Source organism: Salmo salar, chromosome ssa14 (assembly GCF_905237065.1).
Source record: "Salmo salar chromosome ssa14, Ssal_v3.1, whole genome shotgun sequence".
Classification (NCBI taxonomy): Eukaryota; Metazoa; Chordata; class Actinopteri; order Salmoniformes; family Salmonidae; genus Salmo; species Salmo salar.
The window spans coordinates 50,806,156-50,831,484 of NC_059455.1; the positions used below are offsets into that span (position 1 = coordinate 50,806,156).

The 25,329-nt window shown below is 47.3% G+C and overlaps 1 protein-coding gene across 2 annotated transcripts in view; it reads right to left on the reverse strand.

Annotated features, from left to right (window-relative positions):
- Positions 1-15,809: 15,809 nt before the first annotated feature.
- Positions 15,810-25,329, reverse strand: part of LOC106569697 (uridylate-specific endoribonuclease C) — a 29,911-nt gene continuing 20,391 nt past the window's right edge. Inside the window, exons 6-8 of one of the 2 annotated variants that reach the window (XM_014141260.2) lie at positions 18,868-19,021; positions 17,927-18,067; positions 15,810-16,576 (exon numbers count right to left, since the gene is read on the reverse strand). In XM_014141260.2, the coding sequence (XP_013996735.1) occupies positions 16,457-16,576; positions 17,927-18,067; positions 18,868-19,021 (415 nt within the window). In that variant the 3' untranslated portion in view covers positions 15,810-16,456. Of the gene's footprint in view, positions 16,596-17,926; positions 18,068-18,867; positions 19,022-25,329 lie in introns of both variants that reach the window. The other variant, XM_014141261.2, reaches the window with a different exon arrangement.

The window sequence follows — 25,329 nt, forward strand, 5'->3', positions numbered from 1 at the left end:
TAATATTCACTTCCGAGTTCGACATTCTGGGATTTCAAAATATAAGTCCAAATCATGTTGGGTGCGTCTCTTCTCGGTGATGTTTTATGCTGTCATGCAGTCAGTCATAATTTCGTTTACCTAAAAGTCAATCAGGCCTAAAGTTTGCCTAAAGTAAATCAGTCCTATAATATATCAGGCCAACAGGAAATCATGCCTATAGTATATTGTGTCTATAATGAAATAATACAATAAATAGAATGAAAGATAATGAAGTGAATTTAATAAGAATTTTATTTTACCTTTATTTAACCAGGTAGGCTAGTTGAGAAAAAGTTCTCATTTACAACTGCGACCTGGCCAAGAATAAAGCAAAGCAGTTCGACACACAACAACACAGAGTTACACATGGGATAAACAAACATACAGTCAATAATATAGTAGAAAAAAATAAGAAAGTCTAAATACATAATGTGCAAATGGCGTGAGGAGGTAAGGCAATAAATAGGCCATAGTAGCGGAGTAATTACAATTTATACACACTTCTGACTCAGAAATCATGTGCAATCTCATGACTGCAATTGACCGCAAAACAGCAGGATTTTGTTAATGAAGAAAATAATACAATTGCTTAATTCAGCTGTGGTGAAACGGGCTTAAAGTCGAAAGAAGCTACTTTTCCTGTGAGTCATCTCACGGTCCTTGCTATTGTGGATCCTTGGGACATCCCTACCCCGCAGTGAAGAAGGGCTGGTATTATGGACGGGCCTTAGGGGGCCTTGTCCTCCCTACCATACCTCGTTGCCTGTCCAAATAAAATATTGAAAATAACCAGGTTTCTATCCAACCTTTTTATGCGAGTAAAGTACGTGGGATAATACATGTCATGACAGACCTGATGGTAAACAGAAAATTTGCGGGTAAACTGTATAAATGTCGATAAAACCAAATACGATAGACAAGCTGGGTTATTTTTGTGTCGGTAAAATGAATTATATGATATCCAACTCTTAACGAATTGGAAAGGAAAGTTTGCACTGTTCAGGTGCTGGCTTCCACTAAACTAAATTGATGTTTTGCCAAAATTATATGATTAAATAATAATTCTAAATATTTAACCAGAGATTAGCTTCTTTTTAAGAACATAGGTGTGTTTGCTTCATATCACAACGGCCTATGCCTATATTGGATAGCCACCAATTTGGGCGACGTGTAGCAATAGGCCAAGCTGATTATTTAACTAGGCAAGTCCGTTAAGAAACAAATTCTTATTTTCAATGATGGCCTACCAGGGAACAGTGGGTTAACTGCCTTGTTCAGGGGCAGAATGACAGATTTGTATCTTGTCAGCTCGAGGATTCAAACTTGCAACCTTTCAGTTACTAGTCCAACGCTCTAACCACTAGGCTACGCTGCCATCCTATTGAGCTGTGGCTGTCATTGAAAGCATCTAAAATATGTGTTCATTAAGTTTGGTGCCCTAATGACATCATATAAAAGATAATACGACAAGATACAAGACACAATAACAAGGACATTACATAGAACATCATATAAACAAGTTATTCAAGTCAATCAATCAAAACAATTGCACAACTAGGTGAACTCACTTATCATAAGGGTTTTAAGCTGCCCCAATGGGACCAGGGAATCCAAAAATGTGGAGTATTAAAACTAAAAACACATTTTCCTACAGTACCAGTCAAACGTTTGGACACACCTGCTCATTCAAGGGTTTTTCTTAATTTTTTCTACTATTTTCAGTGAAAACTTCAAAACTATGAAATAGCACATATGGAATCATGTAGTGTTAAAAAAAAAAAGTGTTAAACAAATCAAAATATGTTTTAGATTTGAGATTCTTCAAAGTAGCCACCCTTTGCCTTGATGACAGCGTTGTACACTCTTGGCATTCTCTCAACCAGCTTCATGAGGTAGTCACCTGGAATGCATTTCAATTAACAGGTGTGACTTGTTAATTTGTGGAATTTCTTTCCTTCTTAATGCGTTTGAGCCAATCAGTTGTGTTGTGACAAGGTAGGGGTGGTATACAGAAGATAGCCCTATTTGGTAAAAGACCAAGTCCATATTATGGCAAGAACCGCTCAAATGATCAAAGAGAAACGACAGTCCATCATTACTTTAACACATGATAGCCAGTCAATGCAGAAAATGTCAAGAACTTTTAAAGTTTCTTCAAGTGCAGTTGTGAAAACCATCAAGCACTATGATGAAACTGGCTCTCATGAGGACCGCCACAGGAAAGGAAGACCCAGAGTTACCTCTGCTGCAGAGGATACGTTCATTAGAGTTACCAGCCTCAGAAATTGCAGCCCAAATAAATGCTTCAGAGTTCAAGTAACAGACTCATCTCAACATCAACATGTTCAGAGGAGACTGTGAAATAAGGCCTTCATGGTCGAATTGCTGGAAAGAAACCACTACTAAAGAATACCAATAATAAGAAGAGACTTGCTTGGGCCAAGAAACACAAGCAATGGACATTAGACCGGTGGAAATCTGTCCTTTGATCTGATGAGTCCAAATTAGCAATTTTTGGTTCCAACCGCCGTGTCTTTGTGAGACGCAGAGTAGGTGAATGGATGATCTCTACATGTGTGGTTCCCACAATGAAACATGGAGGAGGAGGTGTGATAGTGTGGGGGTGCTTTGCTGGTGACACTGTCTGTGATTTATTTAGAATTCAAGGCACACTTAACCAGCATGGCTACCACAGAATTCTGCAGCGATACGCCATCCCATCTGGTTTGCGCTTAGCAGTAATCTTAGTAGTAATAGTAGGGGTAGTGGTGGAAGTAGTGGTAGTAGAAGTAGTGGTAGTAGAAGTGGTAGTGGTAGTAGAAGTGGTAGTGGTAGTAGAAGTGGTAGTGGTAGTAGAAGTGGTAGTGGTAGTAGAAGTGGTAGTAGAAGTGGAAGTAGTGGTAGTAGAAGTGGTAGTGGAAGTAGTGGTAGTAGAAGTGGTAGTGGAAGTAGTGGTAGTAGAAGTAGAAGTAGTAGTAGAAGTGGTAGTAGTAGAAGTAGTAGAAGTAGTGGAAGTAGTGGTAGTAGTGGTAGTAGAAGTGGAAGTAGTGGTAGTAGAAGTGGTAGTAGAAGTGGAAGTAGTGGTAGTAGAAGTGGAAGTAGTGGTAGTAGAAGTGGAAGTAGTGGTAGTAGAAGTGGAAGTAGTGGTAGTAGAAGTGGAAGTAGTGGTAGTAGTGGTAGTGTTAGTAGTGGTAGTAGTGGTAGTGTTAGTAGTGGTAGTGTTAGTAGTGGTAGTGTTAGTAGTGGTAGTGTTAGTAGTGGTAGTGTTAGTAGTGGTAGTAGTGGTAGTGTTAGTAGTGGTAGTGTTAGTAGTGGTAGTGTTAGTAGTGGTGGTGTTAGTAGTGGTGGTGTTAGTAGTAGTGGTGTTAGTAGTAGTGGTGTTAGTAGTAGTGGTGTTAGTAGTAGTGGTGTTAGTAGTAGTGGTGTTAGTAGTAGTGGTGTTAGTAGTAGTGGTGTTAGTAGTAGTGGTGTTAGTAGTAGTGGTGTTAGTAGTAGTGGTGTTAGTAGTAGTGGTGTTAGTAGTAGTGGTGTTAGTAGTAGTGGTGTTAGTAGTAGTGGTGTTAGTAGTAGTGGTGTTAGTAGTAGTGGTGTTAGTAGTAGTGGTAGTGGTGGTAGTGGTGGTAGTGGTGGTAGTGGTGGTAGTGGTGGTAGTGGTGGTAGTGGTGGTAGTGGTGGTAGTGGTGGTAGTGGTGGTAGTGGTGGTAGTGGTGGTAGTGGTGGTAGTGGTGGTAGTGGTGGTAGTGGTGGTAGTGGTGGTAGTGGTGTTAGTGGTGTTAGTGGTGGTAGTGGTGTTAGTAGTGGTAGTGGTGTTAGTAGTGGTAGTGGTGTTAGTAGTGGTGTTAGTAGTGGTAGTGGTGTTAGTAGTGGTAGTGGTGTTAGTAGTGGTAGTGGTGTTAGTAGTGGTAGTGGTGTTAGTAGTGGTAGTGGTGTTAGTAGTGGTAGTGGTGTTAGTAGTGGTAGTGGTGTTAGTAGTGGTAGTGGTGTTAGTAGTGGTAGTGGTGTTAGTAGTGGTAGTGGTGTTAGTAGTGGTAGTGGTGTTAGTAGTGGTAGTGGTGTTAGTAGTGGTAGTGGTGTTAGTAGTGGTAGTGGTGTTAGTAGTGGTAGTGGTGTTAGTAGTGGTAGTGGTGTTAGTAGTGGTAGTGGTGTTAGTAGTGGTAGTGGTGTTAGTAGTGGTAGTGGTGTTAGTAGTGGTAGTGGTGTTAGTAGTGGTAGTGGTGTTAGTAGTGGTAGTGGTGTTAGTAGTGGTAGTGGTGTTAGTAGTGGTAGTGGTGTTAGTAGTGGTAGTGGTGTTAGTAGTGGTAGTGGTGTTAGTAGTGGTAGTGGTGTTAGTAGTGGTAGTGGTGTTAGTAGTGGTAGTGGTGTTAGTAGTGGTAGTGGTGTTAGTAGTGGTAGTGGTGTTAGTAGTGGTAGTGGTGTTAGTAGTGGTAGTGGTGTTAGTAGTGGTAGTGGTGTTAGTAGTGGTAGTGGTGTTAGTAGTGGTAGTGGTGTTAGTAGTGGTAGTGGTGTTAGTAGTGGTAGTGGTGTTAGTAGTGGTAGTGGTGTTAGTAGTGGTAGTGGTGTTAGTAGTGGTAGTGGTGTTAGTAGTGGTAGTGGTGTTAGTAGTGGTAGTGGTAGTGGTAGTGGTGGTAGTAGTGGTAGTGGTAGTAGTAGTGGTAGTGGTGGTAGTAGTGGTAGTAGTGACAGTGGTGGTAGTGGTAGTGGTAGTAGTAGTGGTAGTAGTAGTAGTAGTGGTAGTGGTGGTAGTAGTGGTAGTAGTGACAGTGGTGGTAGTGGTAGTAGTAGTGGTAGTAGCAGTAGTGGTAGTGGTGGTAGTAGTAGTGGTGGTAGTAGTGGTGGTAGTAGTGGTGGTGGTAGTGGTGGTGGTGGTAGTGGTGGTGGTAGTGGTGGTAGTAGTAGTAGTGGTAGTGGTAGTAGTGGAGGTACTGGTGGTAGTAGTAGTAGTAGTGTTGGTTGTAGTGGTGGTAGCAGTAGTAGTAGTGATAGTAGTAGCAGTGGTGATAGTAGTAGCAGTGGTGATAGTAGTAGCAGTGGTGATAGTAGTAGCAGTGGTGATAGTAGTAGCAGTGGTGATAGTAGTAGCAGTGGTGATAGTAGTAGCAGTGGTGATAGTAGTAGCAGTGGTGATAGTAGTAGCAGTGGTGATAGTAGTAGCAGTGGTGATAGTAGTAGCAGTGGTGGTAGTAGTAGCAGTGGTGGTAGTAGTAGCAGTGGTGGTAGTAGTAGCGGTGGCGGTAGTAGTGGTGGCGGTAGTAGTGGTGGCGGTAGTAGTGGTGGCGGTAGTAGTGGTGGCGGTAGTAGTGGTGGCGGTAGTAGTGGTGGCGGTAGTAGTGGTGGTGGTAGCAGTAGTAGTAGTAGTAGTGGTGGTGGTAGTGGTAGTAGAGGTGGTAGTAGTGGTAGTAGAGGTGGTAGTAGTAGTAGTGGTAGTGGTAGTAGTGGTAGTAGAAGTAGTAGTGGTGGTGGTGGTGGTGGTGGTGGTAGTAGTAGTAGTGGTGGTAATAGTGGTAGTAGTAGTAGTAGTAGTAGTAGTAGTAGTAGTGGTGGTAGTAGAAGTAGTGGTGGTAGTAGAAGTAGTGGTGGTAGTAGTAGTGGTGGTGGTAGTAGTAGTGGTGGTAGTAGAAGTGGTAGAAGTAGTGGTGGTGGTAGTAGTAGTGGTGGTGGTAGTAGAAGTAGTGGTGGTGGTGGTGGTAGTAGTGGAGTAGTATTGGTGGTAGTAGTAGTGGTGGTGGTAGTAGTAGTGGGTGTGGTAGTAGTAGTGGTAGTAGTAGTGGGTGTGGTAGTAGTAGTAGTAGTAGTAGTGGGTGTGGTAGTAGTAGTAGTAGTGGGTGTGGTAGTAGTAGTGGTGGTGGTAGTAGTAGTGGGTGTGGTAGTAGTAGTAGTAGTAGTAGTAGTGGTGGTGGTAGTAGTGGTAGTAGTAGTAGTGGTAGTAGTAGTAGTAGTGGTGGTAGTAGTAGTAGTGGTAGTAGTAGTAGTAGTGGTAGTAGTAGTGGTGGTAGTTGTAGTGGTGGTGGTAGTTGTAGTGGTGGTGGTAGTTGTAGTGGTAGTTAGCATCGGGCTTAAACTGTCAAACTATCAATCAAATATTGTGATTGATGAGGGGGTGGTACTTCGAACCTAGTATTTGAATTTCACACCCACTGTTCTGAGTGGCCGGGGCATTAACACATGTTGTATATAAATATCCCACCCACTGTTCTGAGTGGCCGGGGCATTACCACATGTTGTATGTAAATTTCACACCCACTGTTCTGAGTACAGTATTGTGGATGGGAGGAGGGGGTCCTAGTGTCTGTTTGCAGTCAGACATGTTGTGAAAGGTGTTGGTTGGAGTGAAAGAGAATATTGTGTTGCTCAAGGGGCTATTATTGTATTGGGGCCTATGGTGACACGGTGGGGGTTGACGTGATGAGTTAGTTAGGATGGGAGTTCCATGTCTGGGCAGAACGCCTATACTCCATGGTCCAATTTCATTAACCAGTGAGAATGTTTAAAGTTGTGATGGGCTAGTCAGTAGGGGTAGAGGGTGGGGTTGTGTGTATTGGTGGGGAGGGGCTGGTGATGTGGGTCTGGACACTTAAAAAAACAAAAAAATGCAAATCTGGTGATTTATGAGTGGGCGGGACTTCACACCAGGATGTACATATCACGCCAACTGTTCTGAGTGGCTTAGAATTCAAAACAACACATACCGGTTTTTCACATTCCACCGTGGTGATACTCAGGGTCTGACTGAAACTAGGTATACCCAGTCGGTCAAGCATCCGCTATGGAGGTTAAAGGTCGATGCACCTGAGAAATCTATCAACAGGTCTGGTCTACCCAGTACCACCAAGCGGGTCAACAGGTCTGGTCTACCCAGTACCACCAAGCGGGTCAACAGGTCTGGTCTACCCAGTACCACCAAGCTGGATCAGACCAAATGAAGAAGACATGAAGTTTGCCACGAGTTCTTCTGCCATATCCAGACATGTTGGGGCACGAGTGGATAGTTTCAGACAGCTTAGTCTGTGGTTATTTAAACTGACCCTGGAGACATGTGTGAGGGCTTGTTGTATAATCCTGTCTATTGGGCTATATGGAAAAACAAAACACCTTTTTTGATCAAGTAGAGTCCTTGGTCCATTATGGGACAACGATGTGTTACGTCCTTGGACAGTGGATCAGGACATTTGAGGAGGCTAAGGACTATTGTGACTTTTGATCAAGTTTGTAGGTGGAGAGGATGGGGGGGTTTGGTTTGGCATGTTGAAACATGTTTGGTGTTTAGGGTAGGGTTTTGGTTGGTGGCCTGTTGCAACTGTTTTTGAAAGGAGTGTATTTTGGGGGGGGGTTGAAATCCAACATTGTAATTAAACTGTTTGAGGGTAGACTTATGCCTCCTTGAGCATTCACACCTGGCCCAGTGGGGAATCAACAAGCAGTTCCCTGAGCAGTCACACCTGACCCAGTGGGGAATCAACAAGCAGTTCCCTGAGCATTCACACCTGGTCCAGTGGGGAATCAACAAGCAGTTCCCTGAGCATTCACACCTGGTCCAGTGGGGAATCAACAAGCAGTTCCCTGAGCATTCACACCTGGCCCAGTGGGGAATCAACAAGCAGTTCCCAGAGCAATGACAACTGGCCCAGTGGGGAATCAACAAGCAGTTCCCAGAGCATTAACACCTGGCCCAGTGGGGAATCAACAAGCAGTTCCCAGAGCATTCTTACCTGGCCCAGTGGAGAATCAACAAGCAGTTCCCTGAGCATTTCTACCTGGCCCATTGGGGAATCAACAAGCAGTTCCCAGAGCATTCACACCTGGCCCAGTGGGGAATCAACAAGCAGTTCCCTGAGCATTCACTTCTGGCCCAGTGGGGAATCAACAAGCAGTTCCCTGAGCATTCACACCTGGCCCAGTGGGGAATCAACAAGCAGTTCCCAGAGCATTCTCATCTGGCCCAGTGGGGAATCGACAAGCAGTTGTGTGGACTTCAGAGCGTTGACGTTACCGTTTTTTTTTTAAATCACTTACATTTTCACAACTGTAAGCACATCAATCAAATAATGTTTTAAAACTCTAAGCACATTTTCAATTGACTGAGTACATCAAACCGAGTGATCAAAAACACTGACACTGTATATGACATGAATTCTATATGGAATTGCATATTTGGACAGTAGTTCACCCCCAGAAGCCTTTGGAAGGGTTAAACATGTATCAGTATTGTTTCGCTGTCACTCTAAGACAGCCCCTCTCTAGTCCCTTTGTAAATGGAGGAACGGTGTGTCTGGACTGGTAGCTGTAACCTGGTTACACTTACATTTTAGTCATTTAGCAGACACTCTTATCCAGAGCAACTCACAGTAGTGAATGCATACATTTTATTTTTATTTTTCATACTGGTCCTCTGTGGGAATTGAACCCACAACCCTGGCATTGCACACACCATGCTCTACCAACTGAGCCACACGGGTTAGAGTACTATGAACACAGATATAATTATACAATTACATTTCTAAGCTCAAGAAGGCTCTCACACACACACACACACAACCCCCCCCCCAGAATGTATTACCCCTTCATCTTTGATGTTACAGACCAACAATAGTAGCCTGCCTCTGACTTTATCAGAAACTTGCCCATACTGGTATATAAATTCCATATAATACCAACCAACCTCTTGCCACGTCCGGACCAGTAATAGGGGTTATTTGTTATTGTGGTTTGGTCAGGACGTGGCAGGGGGTGTTTGTTTCATGTGGTTTAGGGTGTGTTTTGTGTATGTGTTTAGGTAGAGGGGGTATTTGATTTATTAGTCCGGGGTTTGTTAGTCATTGTTCTATGTTAGAACATAGTATATTTCTATGTTTCTATCTAGTCTTTTGTATTTCTATGTTTAGTTAATTGGGGTTGGACCTGCAATTGGAGGCAGCTGGTTATTGTTGCCTCTGATTGAGGGTCCTATAATTAGGAGTTTGTTTTTCATGGGTTTTTGTGGGAGATTGTGCTTGTTTAGCTGTGTGCCTGACAAGACTGTCCAGTTTGTTTTTGTTTGTGTTTTCCTTCTTCACCTAATAAAAAAGAAGATGAGTATATATTTTCCCACTGCGTCTTGGTCTTTACCCTGTGACACCTCTTGACCTTGGGGTGGTTTATATATTTAATGTATTATTACTGCCGTTGTAGCATGTTAACATATTTAAGATGACACCATGTAATTATTGCTACCATTTATCATGATTGTATGTTACCAGGGTAGAACACGGGTTAAAATAATGGTATTGCCGTAATCCATATCTACCATGGTATTATTTAGGTGTGTGGCAGTACCATCATACTTCAAGGCTAAAACTATGGTACATTTCCATGAGTCGGACAATACCACGGTATAAGGTAAAGTACAATGGTACGTTTTTTGTAAGAGTCAAAAGTTGGATTCCTATCGGCCTAATGGAAGACTAAACTACAGTACCCAGTCAAACGTTGACAAACCTACTCATTCAAGGGTTCCTTTATTTTTTTCTAGTTTCCACATTATAGAAGAATAGTGAAGACATCAAAACTATGAAATAACACCTGAAATCATGTAGTAACCCCAAAAAAAGTGTTAAATAAATCTAATTATATTTTCTTCAAAGCTACCCTTTGCCTTGATGGCAGCTTTGCACATTCTTGGCATTCTCTCAACCAGCTTCACCTGGAATGCTTTTCCAACAGTCTTGGAGTTCCCACATATGCTTACTTGTTGGCTGCTTTCCTTCACTTAAGGTTGGGTGATTGTGGAGGCCAGGTCATCTGATGCAGCACTCCATCACTCTCCTTCTTGGTCAAATAGCCCTTACACAGCCTGGAGGTGTTTGGTCATTGTCCTGTTGAAAAACAAAAGATAGTCAAATGATAGTGGGTGTGATATTTACATACAACATGTGGTAATGCCCCAGCCACTCAGAACAGTGGGTGTGACATTTACATCCTGGTGTGAAATTCAAATCCTAGGCAGAAGTCTCACCCCTTCATCAATCACAATATTTGATTGATAGTAGTAGTCGGGCTTAAACCACCACTGCTACTACTGCTTCTATCATCACTAGTAGTCTTCATATCCTCACGTGGTCTCTCCTATCATTGCTATGCGGATGACAAGTATTTTTCACTCTCTAATCTCCCATTTCTGCGTGCCTGGCAAATATCTCAGGTTGGATGTCGGCCCACCACCTCAACGAAACGGAGGTTCTCTTCCTCCCGGAGAAGGCCTGTCCGCGCAAAGACCTCTGCATCACGGTTGACAACTCCACAGTGTCGCCCTCCCAGAGTGCAAAGAACCTTGGCGTGACCCTGGACAACACCCTGTCATTCTCTGAAAACATCCAAATAGTGACCCGCTCCTGCAGGTTCACGCTCTACAACATCCGTAGAGTACGACCCTACCTCACACAGGAAACAGCGCAGGTCCTAATCCAGGAACTTATCCTCTCTGTCTGGACTACTGCAACTCTCTGTTGGCCTGCAACTTATCCAGAACGCAGCAGCCCGCCTGGTGTTCAACCTTCCCAAGTACTCTGTCACCCCGCTCGTCCGTACACTCCACTGACCTCCAGTCGAAACACGCATCCACTACAAGACCATTATTACGTTCTCCCCTCGGGTGTAGCTCGTCTGAGGAGGAGACGTAAATGCCTGGGCCTAAACACACCAGGTAATACAGATGAAAAGGGAAGAAATGTGGGGTGCAATGAGCGATAAATAAATCAGACCACAACCAGAACTCAATTTTAACCCTCAGGGGATGTTTAGTGAATTAGTTAAATAAACAATAACACACCCATAAATAATTAATAAGAAACAAAACAACCACAACAAGGGAAGGTAAGAGAAGGGAAATGTTTGGGTTCGGGGTCCAAGTAATGAAAATAAACAAAAGGTCCCTCCTCTTCTACACACCTAATCCTTCCTAACACACTCTAAACCCTAACCCACTGTCCTACCTGGTTCCAAGAAAAATACAAGGGTGACACCCGCCCGGCTAACCTAGTGTATAAAACAATGGGTTATCTACGTGAGAATGTACACCCATGGGCAGATCTACCTTTTCCCCTTCTCCAGGACCTAGGTAGGGTGGAGCGCCTCAGGAGGACAGGCTGAAACACAAGGAAATTAACACAAATAATCAAACAAAAAACAAGTGTCCTCTCTCTCTCCCCCTCCTCTCTTCTCTTCTCACACGGCAAACAGATATCCTCTCTGTAATCAGCTACAGCCACGCCCACCATCGTTAGCCGCAACTCGGTACACCTGTAATGCCCAAGACAAACACACTAGCAGGGGAAAAATGGGGAACAAGAAAAACGTAACACGTAACAACCATGGTGCTTACCTATGGAGCAGCCCGTCCCTACCTTCAGGCTATGCTCAAACCCTACACCCCCCCCCAACCCGAGCACTCTGTTCTACCACCTCAGGTTTCTTGGCCCTCCAACGCCTCATGGGAAAAGACATCGGAGTGGTATATATAGGGGGAATAATCAGGGAAGTGATAAGGTCCAGGTGTGCATAATGACGAGGTACAGGTGTGTGTAGTGATGGGTTGCCAGGTGTCCGTAGTGAAGGGTTGCCAGGTGTGTGTAATGAAGGGTTGCCAGGTGTGCGTAATGAAGGGTTGCCAGGTGTGTGTAATGAAGGGTTGCCAGGTATGTGTAATGATGGGTTGCCAGGTGTGTGTAATGAAGGGTTGCCAGGTGGGTGTAATGAAGGATTGCCAGGTGTGTGTAATGAAGGTTTGCCAGGTGTGTGTAATGAAGGGTTGCCAGGTGTATGTAATGAAGGGTTGCCAGGTGTGCGTAATGAAGGGTTGCCAGGTGTGCGTAATGAAGGGTTGCCAGGTGTGCGTAGTGATGGAATGCCAGGTGTGTGTAATGAAGGGTTGCCAGGTAAGTGTAATGAAGGGTTGCCAGGTGTGCGTAATGAAGGGTTGCCAGGTGTGCATAGTGATGGGTTGCCAGGGGTGTGTAATGAAGGGTTGCCAGGAGTGCGTAATGAAGGGTTGCCAGGTGTGCGTAGTGATGGGTTGCCAGGTGTGTGATGAAGGGTTGCCAGGTGGGTGTAATGAAGGATTGCCAGGTGTGTGTAATGAAGGGTTGCCAGGTGTGTGTAATGAAGGGTTGCCAGGTGTATGTAATGAAGGGTTGCCAGGGGTGCGTAATGAAGGGTTGCCAGGGGTGCGTAATGAAGGGTTGCCAGGTGTGCGTAATGAAGGGTTGCCAGGTGGAGGTAATGAAGGGTTGCCAGGTGGGCGTAATGAAGGGTTGCCAGGTGTGTGTAATGAAGGGTTGCCAGGTGTACGTAATGAAGGGTTGCCAGGTGTGCATAATGAAGGGTTGCCAGGTGGGCGTAATGAAGGGTTGCCAGGTGGGCGTAATGAAGGGTTGCCAGGTGTCCGTAATGAAGGGTTGCCAGGTGTGTGTAATGAAGGGTTGCCAGGTGTGTGTAATGAAGGGTTGCCAGGTGTCTGTAGTGATGGGTTGCCAGGACCGGTGGTTAGTACAAAGGCGTTGTTGAGCACCGGAGAGAGGGAGTAGGAGTAGACGTGACACTAACATGTACAGTACCAGTCAAACGTTTGAACACACCTACTCATTCCAGAGTTTTTCTTTATATTTTTACTATTTTCTAAATGTTTAACTAATAGTGAAGACATCAAAACTATGAAATAACACATATGGAATCATGTAGTAACCAAAAAAAGTGTTAAACGAATCAAAATATATTTAAAGTTTTATATTCTTTACAGCAATTCGACCATGAAGGCCTAATTCACACAGTCTCCTCTGAACAGTTGATGTTGAGATGAGTCCTCTGCAGCAGAGGTAACTCTGCCTCTCCTTTCCTGTGGCGTTCCTCATGAGAGCCTGTTTCATCATAGCGCTTGTTGTGACTGCACTTGAATATATTTTCTACATTTTTTACATTTTCTGCATTGACTGACCTTCATGTCTTAAAGTAATGATGGACTGTTGTTTCTCTTTGCTTATTTGAGCTGTTCTTGACATAATATGGACTTGGTCTTTTACCAAATAGGGCTATCTTCTATATACCAGCCCTACCTTGTCACAACACAACTGATTGGCTCAAACGCATTAAGAAGTAAAGAAATTCCACAAATTAACTTTTAACAAGTCGCACTTGTTAATTGAAATGCATTCCAGGTGACTACCTCATGAAGCTGGTTGAGAGAATGACAAGAGCATGCAAAGATGTCATCGGGGCTACCGGATGAGATAGACACCTTTTTCTCACGCTTTGAGCTCAACCGAAGACTGTGAACTGCAGAGGAGAGCCACTGAGGACAAAGTGGCTCCACGGAAGATGTATGTAAGTCATTCCAACGTGTTAACCCTCGCAAAGCTGCCGAACCAGACGACATCCCTAACCGCACCCCTTCAGAGCATGTGCAGACCAGCTGGCTGTTGTGTTTTCAGACATTTTTCTCCTCAGAATCCTACTACACCAGACACAGTTAAAACACAGTTTCAGTCAAAGGAGACAGGAAAAGATGGTAGTTCTCAAACTCTAAAGAAATCCTAAACATCCTGTGTTCCCAATATGCAGGTTTGGTAGATCACATGAAAGAGAGAGAGAATTTGAAGAAGCCTTCAGACGTGCACCAATTCTTAAGAGTAGAGTTTGGAAAGAAAACACAGAGCTTCCAAGAGGTGAAGAAAGTGAAGAGACTGATAGAGCTGAGTGCTTCTGTTTGTCAGGTGAGAATTGAAGGGAATGCAAAAGGAACTGGCTTCCTTCTGTTTGACAAGTTCATCCTTACAAATGCCCATGTTGTCGAGCAAATCTATGAGCCGATAACTAACACACTGCAACAATTGGTAACAGTCACGTTTGACTTCGAAGACCTGGATGAGAGAACGCAGCAGATACCAGTGCAAAGTGAGGTTCTAGCCTATGGAAAAGTTAATTCTGGGAATCTTGACTTTGCTTTGCTGGAGCTTAGCTCAGGTCCTGACATCACCTTGCCTTCAAGCTTGCTTGACACCTTCAGCTCTCCGTTTCCAGAGGGTGGAATCTGCATCATCAGCCACCCAGAGGGCGGGGTGAAAAAGACAGACCCCTGCTTTATCATTCAATATGGAGATCGGAAACAAGCTGTAGAAAAACATGTAACAGAAAATGAGGAATTATTACATAAACAACAGATATTTCAAGGAGAACTGGGACATCAAAACATCTCCTGAGGGACACAGAAAATATTATATACACTGAGTGGACAAAACATTAGGAACACCCTCCTAACATTGAGTTGAACCCCCCTTTTGCCCTCAGAACAGCCTCCATTCATCAGGACATGGACTCTACAAGGTGTTGAAAGCGTTCCAAAGGGATGCTGGCCCATGTTGACTCCAATGCTTCCCACAGTTGTGTCAAGTTTGCTGGATGTCCTTTGGGTGGTGGACCATTCTGGATACACACAGGAAACTGTTGAGTGTGAAAAACCCAGCAGCGTTGCAGTTCTTGACAAACTGGTGCGCCTGGCTCCTACTACCATACCCCGTTCAAAGGCACTTAAATATTTTGTCTTGCCCACTCACCCTCTGAATGGCACACATACACAATCAATGTCTCAATTGTCTCAAGGCTTAAAAATCCTTCGTTTACCCGTCTCCTCCCCTTCATCTACACTGATTGAAGTGGCTTTAACAAGTGACATCAATAAGGGATCATATCTTTCACCTGGATTAATTTGGTCAGTCTATGTCATGGAAAGAGCAGGTGTTCTTAATGTTTTGTATACTCAGTGAAGTAAAGTAAAAGTTGTAAAAAATATAAATAGCAAAGTTTAATGGGTATTATTGAATACCCATTAAACTCCTTAAGTTGTACTTTAAAGTATTTTCACTAAAGTACTTTACACCACTGATGATAACGAGTAATGAAAGTAGTGATGTGTATACTATTCTTAAAATCCAAGTTTTTAATCTAAACTGTATTATTTGTATGTTTTCATATATTAATTAGTATATATTTCGTTATTACATTCCTCAATACAGACCTGCTCTTAGGTAGATCATGATTACATTTGATGCATCGTCCATGTAACCTACTATTATTGAATCAAATTGTCACGACTTCCGCCGAAGTCAGTTCCTCTCCTTGTTCGGGCGGCGTTCGACGTCACCGGTCTTCTAGCAATCGCTGATCCACCTTTCATTTTGTCTTGTTTTCCTGCACACCTGGTTTACATCTCCTCATAATTACTGTGTGTATTTAGCCCTCTGTTCCCTCCATGTCTGTGTGGGGTATTGTTTGTCAGGTTGGCTTCCGGCTGGTTTTGTTTTGTTTTGTTTTGTTTTGTTTTATACCCATGCTTTGTGGTAGCCGGTACTTTGTACTTGGTTGTGGTACTTTGTGCTGCCTCACTTGCTCGTTGGGCATTTGTTTTGTGACGCGGTTGCGTTCTGTGGAAATTATTGTAAAGTGCTTTGTCCACTCATCTCTGCTCTGCTGCGCCTGACTTCCATGCACCAGCTACACCCACCGCCTTGACACAAATAAACCTGAGATCTTTCATCTTTCCATCCAACCACTTTCCATACGCTAGTCTGATTGTATTGTTTTCTGCCAGGAAGACATGTACTGTAACCATTTATTGTTTTAATCTTCAAAATAAAAGCACAGCTTTTCTATTGTGTTATTGTCGCACTGCTTTGCTTTATCTTGGCCAGGTCACAGTTGTAAATGAGAACTTGTTCTCAACTGGCCTACCTGGTTAAATAAAGGTGAAATAAATAAATAAGATGGTATACTTGTAAACATGTTTTATTTTCTTCAAACAGAAATTAAAATTGGGAAATGCCCCCCAAACTTGACGTATGTCCCCTGTAACCATAAAGTAATATGTTAAAAACAAGAGTACAACACTGTCAATATAATGTTTAACAATCAGGTTCCTATCATAGTCATTCTTGTTTTTAATGGATTGTCAAAATGCTTTACTTGTTTTCTTAACAGAAAATAAAATAAAAACAGCTCTCTGCTTTGTGAAAGACCAAGGACCAGTATTGAATATTCAGGACAGGAAGGAGAGCTGGTAGCAGAGAGAGACAAAATCCTGGTCCTGAATCAAATGCACTGTAATCTCTAATATAATAGTTTAGTGCAAATGATGAATGATCCAGGATTTGTAATTAGTAACTGAACCTGGGAACGAGGTTAAGGATTTGATGGAGGAGAACACAACCTAATAACAATATGGAGTCAAAAACAAAGTACACGACAATGATCAACCTTTAACATGACAGATGGTTCTGACTAGGCCCCAAATGGCCCCCTATTCCCTATATAGTGCCCTCCTAGCCCTATGGGCTCTGGTTGAAAGCAGTGCACTACATAGGGAATAGGGTTCCATTTGGGCCTCTGCTTTCAGAATCAGGGTGCGTAGATCTCCACACTACAGGTCCCTGTTGTTGCTGCTGAGTAGTTTGGGGTAGGAGGTTCCGATGGATCGCCCCTGACGATAAACCACCACCTCTAGCAGGTACTCATCCACCTTCACCACGGCCGTGGTCACCTGTACATAAACCACAAGGCTAACGAACAGTAGTTTAGTCAGCCTGGAGGGGTAATGTTACGGCTGGTCAGAACAGTAGTTTAGTCAGCCTGGAGGGGTAATGTTACGGCTGGTCAGAACAGTAGTTTAGTCAGCCTGGAGGGGTAATGTTACGGCTGGTCAGAACAGTAGTTTAGTCAGCCTGGAGGGGTAATGTTACGGCTGGTCAGAACAGTAGTTTATTCAGCCTGGAGGGGTAATGTTACGGCTGGTCAGAACAGTAGTTTATTCAGCCTGGAGGGGTAATGTTACGGCTGGTCAGAACAGTAGTTTAGTCAGCCTGGAGGGGTAATGTTACGGCTGGTCAGAACAGTAGTTTATTCAGCCTGGAGGGGTAATGTTATGCTGGTCAGAACAGTAGTTTATTCAGCCTGGAGGGATAATGTTACGGCTGGTCAGAACAGTAGTTTAGTCAGCCTGGAGGGGTAATGTTACGGCTGGTCAGAACAGTAGTTTATTCAGCCTGGAGGGGTAACGTTACGGCTGGTCAGAACAGTAGTTTATTCAGCCTGGAGGGGTAATGTTACGGCTGGTCAGAACAGTAGTTTATTCAGCCTGGAGGGGTAATGTTATGGCTGGTCAGAACAGTAGTTTAGTCAGCCTGGAGGGGTAATGTTACGGCTGGTCAGAACAGTAGTTTATTCAGCCTGGAGGGGTAATGTTACGGCTGGTCAGAACAGTAGTTTATTCAGCCTGGAGGGATAATGTTACGGCTGGTCAGAACAGTAGTTTATTCAGCCTGGAGGGGTAATGTTACGGCTGGTCAGAACAGTAGTTTATTCAGCCTGGAGGGATAATGTTACGGCTGGTCAGAACAGTAGTTTATTCAGCCTGGAGGGATAATGTTACGGCTGGTCAGAACAGTAGTTTATTCAGCCTGGAGGGGTAATGTTACGGCTGGTCAGAACAGTAGTTTATTCAGCCTGGAGGGGTAATGTTACGGCTGGTCAGAACAGTAGTTTATTCAGCCTGGAGGGGTAATGTTATGGCTGGTCAGAACAGTAGTTTAGTCAGCCTGGAGGGGTAATGTTACGGCTGGTCAGAACAGTAGTTTAGTCAGCCTGGAGGGGTAATGTTACGGCTGGTCAGAACAGTAGTTTAGTCAGCCTGGAGGGGTAATGTTAACTATGATGACTTCAGGTTGGTTCAGGGAACCAGGAGTTACCCGGCCTGAGATCTGAAACTAGCATTAGCTTCCCAAGCTAATGTCTTCTAGGGCCTAGGCTTCAGTACTACAGGCCAACAAAGTCTCAGTGGTTATCTAATAGACACAGGTTTGAACCCCGTGTGGTCACTCGCGCAACCACTCACCTTGTCAGTCGATGTGAGGAAGAGGATGGTGAAGAGGGCGACCTCGAACTCTGGGCTGACCCCGATGAAGGAGCTTCCCACAGGCTTGACCAGGCCCTTCCAGCTGAACTGCAGGTTCAGAACGTGGTCGTCCTCATCTGGCTGCACAGAGAGGTCAAACGACAGATTTTTACCTTGTCGGCTCGGGGATTAGATCCAGCAACCTTCCGGGTTTCAGGACCAACTCTCTAACCACTAGGCTACCCTGCCGCCCCTATAATAAAGGTGTTATTCATGTGTAAGATGGTATTTCAGGACGTGGACTTCCTCATCTGACTGACACACAGGGTTATTATAGGTCACAGATGTGTTATAATGACTATAATAAACATGTGATAAACGTGTGGTGTACATAACATACGGTTATATATATATATATATATATATAATGTATGATCTGGAAGTTTACAGTGGTGCCCACAGTTTGGGTGTCTTGAAATTAGTCAGTAAAATGTAAAATACTAAAAAACACAAATGTTTAACTAATTATCAGAGCAAGACAACAACTATATAATAATAACAACAATCATAAACAACAACAACTATATAATAATAACAATCATAAACAACTATATAATAATAACAACAATCATAAACAACTATATAATAACAACAATCATAAACAACTATATAATAATAACAACTATATAATAATAACAACAATCATAAACAACTATATAATAACAACAATCAAACAACAACTATATAATAATAACAACAATCATAAACAACTATATAATAACAACAATCAAACAACAACTATATAATAATAACAACTATATAATAACAACAATCATAAACAACAACTGTAGGCTACATTTCTGAAAACAAGTATGTTGTGTATAGACCTGTGAAATGTAACTCTGCTGATAACATAGGGAGATTGTTCTAGAATGTCTTACAGTGTTTCTGTTGCCCTGGGCCTTGTAACCCTTGTAGTCCACATTGCCATGCTTCTCCTGCAGATAGAACTGAACCCAGTTGTGGAACCCCGTGATCTCCTTCCCATACTTAGACTCACCAACAAACACATGCTCAAAACCACATGAGTCCTCACTGTGTTGGAAAGATAAGAAAATATGTAAAAAAAAATATGTAATCAGTCTCTCTCTCTCCCTCGCCGTATCTCTCTCTCTCTCTCTCCCTCTGCGTGTGTCTCTCTCCCTCTCTCCCTCTGCGTGTGTCTCTCTCCCTCTCTCCCTCTGCGTGTGTGTCTCTCTCCCTCTCTCCCTCTGCGTGTGTGTCTCTCTCTCTCTCCCTCTGCGCGTGTCTCTCTCTCTCTCCCTCTGCGCGCGTCTCTCTCTCCCTCGATCTGCGCGCGTCTCTCTCCCTCTCTGCGCGTCTCCCTCCCTCTCTGCGCGTCACTCTCTCTCCCTCTCTGCGCGTCACTCTCTCTCCCTCTCTGCGCGTCACTCTCTCTCCCTCTCTGCGCGTCACTCTCTCTCCTCTCTGCGTCTCTCTCTCTCTCTCCCTCTGCGTCTCTCTCTCTCTCTCTCTCTCTCTCTCTCTCTCTCTCTCTCTCTCTCTCTCTCTCTCTCTCTCTCTCTCTCTCTCTCTCTCTCTCTCTCTCTCTCTCTCTCTCTCTCTCTCTCTCTCTCTCTCTCTCTCTCTCTCTCTCTCTCTCTCTCTCTCTCTCTCTCTCTCTCTCTCTCTCTCTCTCTCTCTCTCTCTCTCTCTCTCTCTCTCTCTCTGCGTGTGTGTCTCTCTCTCCCTCTCCCTCTGCGCGTGTGTCTCTCTCTCCCTCTGCGCGTGTCTCTCTCTCTCTCCCTCTGCGCGTGTCTCTCTCTCTCCCTCTGCGCGTGTCTCTCTCTCTCCCTCTGCGCGTGTCTCTCTCTCTCCCTCTGCGCGTCTCTCTCCCTCCCTCTGCGCGTCTCTCTCCCTCTCTGCGCGTCTCTCTCCCTCTCTGCGCGTCTCCCTCCCTCTCTGCGCGTCTCCCTCCCTCTCTGCGCGTCTCCCTCCCTCTCTGCGCGTCTCCCTCCCTCTCTGCGCGTCTCCCTCCCTCTCTGCGCGTCTCCCTCCCTCTCTGCGCGTCTCTCTCTCTCCCTCTGCGTCTCTCTCTCTCCCTCTGCGTCTCTCTCTCTCCCTCTGCGTCTCTCTCTCTCCCTCTGCGTCTCTCTCTCTCCCTCTGCGTCTCTCTCTCTCCCTCTCCGTCTCTCTCTCTCTCTCCCTCTCTGCGTCTCTCTCTCTCTCTCCCTCTCTGCGTCTCTCTCTCTCTCTCCCTCTGCGTCTCCCTCCCTCTGCGTGTGTCTCTCTCTCTCTCTCTCTCTCTCTCTCTCTCTCTCTCTGCGTGTCTCTCTCTCTCTCTCTCTCTCTGCGTGTCTCTCTCTCTCTCTCTCTCTGCGCGTCTCCCTCCCTCTCTGCGCGTCTCCCTCCCTCTGCGTCTCTCTCTCTCTCTCCCTCTGCGTCTCTCTCTCTCCCTCTGCGTCTCTCTCTCTCTCCCTCTGCGTCTCTCTCTCTCCCTCTGCGTCTCTCTCTCTCTCTCCCTCTCTGCGTCTCTCTCTCTCTCTCCCTCTGCGTCTCCCTCCCTCTGCGTCTCTCTCTCTCTCTCTCTGCGTCTCTCTCTCTCTGCGTCTCTCTCTCTCTGCGTCTCTCTCTCTCTGCGTCTCTCTCTCTCTGCGTCTCTCTCTCTCTGCGTCTCTCTCTCTCTGCGTCTCTCTCCCTCTCTGCGCGTCTCTCTCCCTCTCTGCGCGTCTCTCTCCCTCTCTGCGCGTCTCTCTCCCTCTCTGCGCGTCTCTCTCCCTCTCTGCGCGTCTCTCTCCCTCTCTGCGCGTCTCTCTCCCTCTCTGCGCGTCTCCCTCCCTCTCTGCGCGTCTCCCTCCCTCTCTGCGCGTCTCTCTCCCTCTCTGCGTCTCCCTCCCTCTCTGCGTCTCCCTCCCTCTGCGTCTCCCTCCCTCTGCGTCTCCCTCCCTCTGCGTCTCTCTCTCTCTCCCTCTGCGTCTCTCTCTCTCTCTCCCTCTGCGTCTCTCTCTCTCTCTCCCTCCCTCCCTCTGCGTGTCTCTCTCTCTCTCCCTCCCTCTGCGTGTGTCTCTCTCTCTCTCTCTGCATGTCTCTCTCTGCGTCTCTCTCTCTGCGTGTCTCTCTCTCTCTCTCTCTCTCTCTGTCGTGTCTCTCTCTCTCTCTCTCTCTGCGTGTCTCTCTCTCTCTCTCTGCTCTCTCTCTCTCTCTCTCTCTCTCTCTCTCTCTCTCTCTCTCTCTCTCTCTCTCTCTCTCTCTCTCTCTCTCTCTCTCTCTCTCTCTCTCTCTCTCTCTCTCTCTCTCTCTCTCTCTCTCTCTCTCTCTCTCTCTCTCTCTCTCTCTCTCTCTCTCTCTCTCTGCGTGTGTGTCTCTCTCTCTCTCCCTCTGCGTGTGTCTCTCTCTCTCCTCCCTCTGCGCGTGTCTCTCTCTCTCCCTCTGCGCGTGTCTCTCTCTCTCCCTCTGCGCGTGTCTCTCTCTCTCCCTCTGCGCGTCTCTCTCTCTCCCTCTGCGCGTCTCTCTCCCTCTCTGCGCGTCTCTCTCCCTCTCTGCGTCTGCCTCTCTCCCTCTCTCTCTGCGCGTCTCCCTCCCTCTCTGCGCGTCTCCCTCCCTCTCTCTGCGTCTCCCTCCCTCTCTGCGCGTCTCCCTCCCTCTCTGCGCGTCTCCCTCCCTCTCTGCGTCGTCTCTCTCCCTCTGCGTCTCTCTCTCTCCCTCTGCGTCTCTCTCTCTCCCTCTGCGTCTCTCTCTCTCCCTCTGCGTCTCTCTCTCTCCCTCTGCGTCTCTCTCTCTCCCTCTCCGTCTCTCTCTCTCTCTCCCTCTCTCGTCTCTCTCTCTCTCTCCTCTCTGCGTCTCTCTCTCTCTCTCCCTCTGCGTCTCCCTCCCTCTGCGTGTGTTCTCTCTCTCTCTCTCTCTCTCTCTCTCTCTCTCTCTGCGTGTCTCTCTCTCTCTCTCTCTCTCGTGTCTCTCTCTCTCTCTCTCTGCGTCTCCCTCCCTCTCTGCGCGTCTCCCTCCCTCTGCGTCTCTCTCTCTCTCCCTCTCGTCTCTCTCTCTCCCTCTGCGTCTCTCTCTCTCTCCCTCTGCGTCTCTCTCTCTCCCTCTGCGTCTCTCTCTCTCTCTCCCTCTCTGCGTCTCTCTCTCTCTCTCCCTCTCGTCTCCCTCCCTCTGCGTCTCTCTCTCTCTCTCTCTCGTCTCTCTCTCTCTCGTCTCTCTCTCTCTGCGTCTCTCTCTCTCGTCTCTCTCTCTCTGCGTCTCTCTCTCTCTCTCGTCTCTCTCTGCGTCTCTCTCCTCTCTGCGTCTCTCTCCTCTCTGCGCGTCTCTCTCCCTCTCTGCGCGTCTCTCTCCCTCTCTGCGCGTCTCTCTCCCTCTCTGCGTCTCTCTCTCCCTCTCTGCGCGTCTCTCTCCCTCTCTGCGCGTCTCCCTCCCTCTCTGCGCGTCTCCCTCCCTCTCTGCGCGTCTCTCTCCCTCTCTGCGTCTCCCTCCCTCTCTGCGTCTCCCTCCCTCTGCGTCTCCCTCCCTCTGCGTCTCCCTCCCTCTGCGTCTCTCTCTCTCTCCCTCTCGTCTCTCTCTCTCTCTCCCTCTGCGTCTCTCTCTCTCTCTCCCTCCCTCCCTCTGCGTGTCTCTCTCTCTCTCCCTCCCTCTGCGTGTGTCTCTCTCTCTCTCTCTGCATGTCTCTCTCTGCGTCTCTCTCTCTGCGTGTCTCTCTCTCTCTCTCTCTCTCTCTGCGTGTCTCTCTCTCTCTTTCTCTCTCTCTGCGTGTGTCTCTCTCTCTCTCTCTCTCTCTCTCTCTCTCTCTCTCTCTCTCTCTCTCTCTCTCTCTCTCTCTCTCTCTCTCTCTCTCTCTCTCTCTCTCTCTCTCTCTCTCTCTCTCTCTCTCTCTCTCTCTCTCTCTCTCTCTCTCTCTCTCTCTCTCTCTCTCTCTCTCCCTCTGCGTGTGTGTCTCTCTCCCTCTGCGTGTGTCTCTCTCTCCCTCTCCCTCTGTGTGTGTCTCTCTCCCTCTCTCCCTCTGCGTGTGTGTCTCTCTCTCCCTCTGCGCGTGTCTCTCTCTCTCTCCCTCTGCGCGTGTCTCTCTCTCTCCCTCTGCGCGCGTCTCTCTCTCTCCCTCCCTCTGCGCGCGTCTCTCTCCCTCTCTGCGCGCGTCTCTCTCCCTCTCTGCGCGCGTCTCTCTCCCTCTCTGCGCGCGTCTCTCTCCCTCTCTGCGTGCGTCTCCCTCCCCTCTCTGCGCGTCTCCCTCCCTCTCTGCGTCTCCCTCCCTCTCTGCGTCTCTCTCTCCTCTCTCTGCGTCTCTCTCTCTCCCTCTCGTCTCTCTCTCTCCCTCTCGTCTCTCTCTCTCCCTCTGCGTCTCTCTCTCTCCCTCTGCGTCTCTCTCTCTCCCTCTCCGTCTCTCTCTCTCCCTCTCCGCGTCTCTCTCTCCCTCTCCGCGTCTCTCTCTCCCTCTCCCTCTCTGCGTCTCTCTCTCTCTCTCCCTCTCTGCGTCTCTCTCTCTCTCTCCCTCTCGTCTCCCTCCCTCTGCGTGTCTCTCTCTCTCTCTCTCTCTCTCTCTCTCTCTCTCTGCGTGTCTCTCTCTCTCTCTCTCTCTCTCTCTGCGTGTCTCTCTCTCTCTCTCTCTGCGTCTCCCTCTCTCTCTCTGCGTCTCCCTCCCTCTGCGTCTCTCTCTCTCCCTCTGCGTCTCTCTCTCTCCCTCTGCGTCTCTCTCTCTCCCTCTGCGTCTCTCTCTCTCCCTCTCGTCTCTCTCTCTCTCTCCCTCTCTGCGTCTCTCTCTCTCTCTCCCTCTCGTCTCCCTCCCTCTCGTCTCTCTCTCCCTCTGCGTCTCTCTCCCTCTCTGCGTCTCTCTCCCTCTCTGCGCGTCTCTCTCCCTCTCTGCGCGTCTCTCTCCCTCTCTGCGCGTCTCCCTCCCTCTCTGCGCGTCTCCCTCCCTCTCTGCGCGTCTCCCTCCCTCTCTGCGTCTCCCTCCCTCTCTGCGTCTCCCTCCCTCTCTGCGTCTCCTCCCTCTCTCGTCTCCCTCCCTCTGCGTCTCCCTCCCTCTGCGTCTCCCTCCCTCTGCGTCTCTCTCTCTCTCCCTCTGCGTGTCTCTCTCTCTCTCCCTCTGCGTGTCTCTCTCTCTCTCCCTCTGCGTGTCTCTCTCTCTCTCCCTCCCTCTGCGTGTCTCTCTCTCTCTCCCTCCCTCTGCGTGTCTCTCTCTCTCTCCCTCCCTCTGCGTGTGTCTCTCTCTCTCTCTCTGCATGTCTCTCTCTGCGTCTCTCTCTCTGCGTGTCTCTCTCTCTCTGCGTGTCTCTCTCTCTCTCTCTCTCTCTCTGCGTGTCTCTCTCTCTCTTTCTCTCTCTCTGCGTGTGTCTCTCTCTCTCTCTCTCTGCGTGTCTCTCTCTCTCTCTCTGCGTCTCTCTCTGCGTGTCTCTCTCTCTCTGCGTCTCTCTCTCTCTCTGCGTCTCTCTCTCTGCGTCTCTCTCTCTGCGTCTCTCTCTCTCTGCGTCTCTCTCTCTCTGCGTCTCTCTCTCTCTCTGCGTCTCTCTCTCTCTCTGCGTCTCTCTCTCTCTCTGCTCTCTCTCTCTCTCTCTCTCTGCGTCTCTTTCTCTCTCTCTCTGCGTCTCTCTCTCTGCGTCTCTCTCTCTCTCTCTCTGCGTCTCTCTCTCTCTCTCTCCCTCTGCGTCTCTCTCTCTCTCTCTCCCTCCCTCTGCGTGTCTCTCTCTCTCCCTCCCTCTGCGTGTCTCTCTCTCTCTCCCTCCCTCTGCGTGTCTCTCTCTCTCTCCCTCCCTCTGCGTGTGTCTCTCTCTCTCTCTCTCTGCGTGTCTCTCTCTGCGTGTCTCTCTCTGCATGTCTCTCTCTGCATGTCTCTCTCTGCATGTCTCTCTCTCTCTGCATGTCTCTCTCTCTCTGCGTCTCTCTCTCTCTCTCTCTCTCGGTCTCTCTCTCTCTCTCTCTCTGCGTCTCTCTCTGTCTCTCTCTCTCTCTCCGTCTCTCTCTCTCTCTCCGTCTCTCTCTCTCTCTCTCTCTCTCTCTCTCTCTCTCTCTCTCTCGTCTCTCTCTCTCTCTGCGTCTCTCTCTCTCTCTCGTCTCTCTCTCTCTCTCTCTCTCTCTCTCTCTCTCTCTCTCTGCGTCTCTCTCTCTCTCTCCCTCCCTCTGCGTCTCTCTCTCTCTCCCTCCCTCTGCGTGTGTCTCTCTCTCTCTCTCTGCGTGTCTCTCTCTGCGTGTCTCTCTCTGCATGTCTCTCTCTCTCTCTCTCTGCGTGTCTCTCTCTCTCTGCGTCTCTCTCTGCGTGTCTCTCTCTCTGCGTCTCTCTCTCTGCGTCTCTCTCTCTCTCTGCGTCTCTCTCCCTCTCTGCGTCTCTCTCTCTCTCTGCGTCTCTCTCTCTCTCTGCGTCTCTCTCTCTGCGTCTCTCTCTCTGCGTCTCTCTCTCTCCGTCTCTCGCTCTCTCTCTC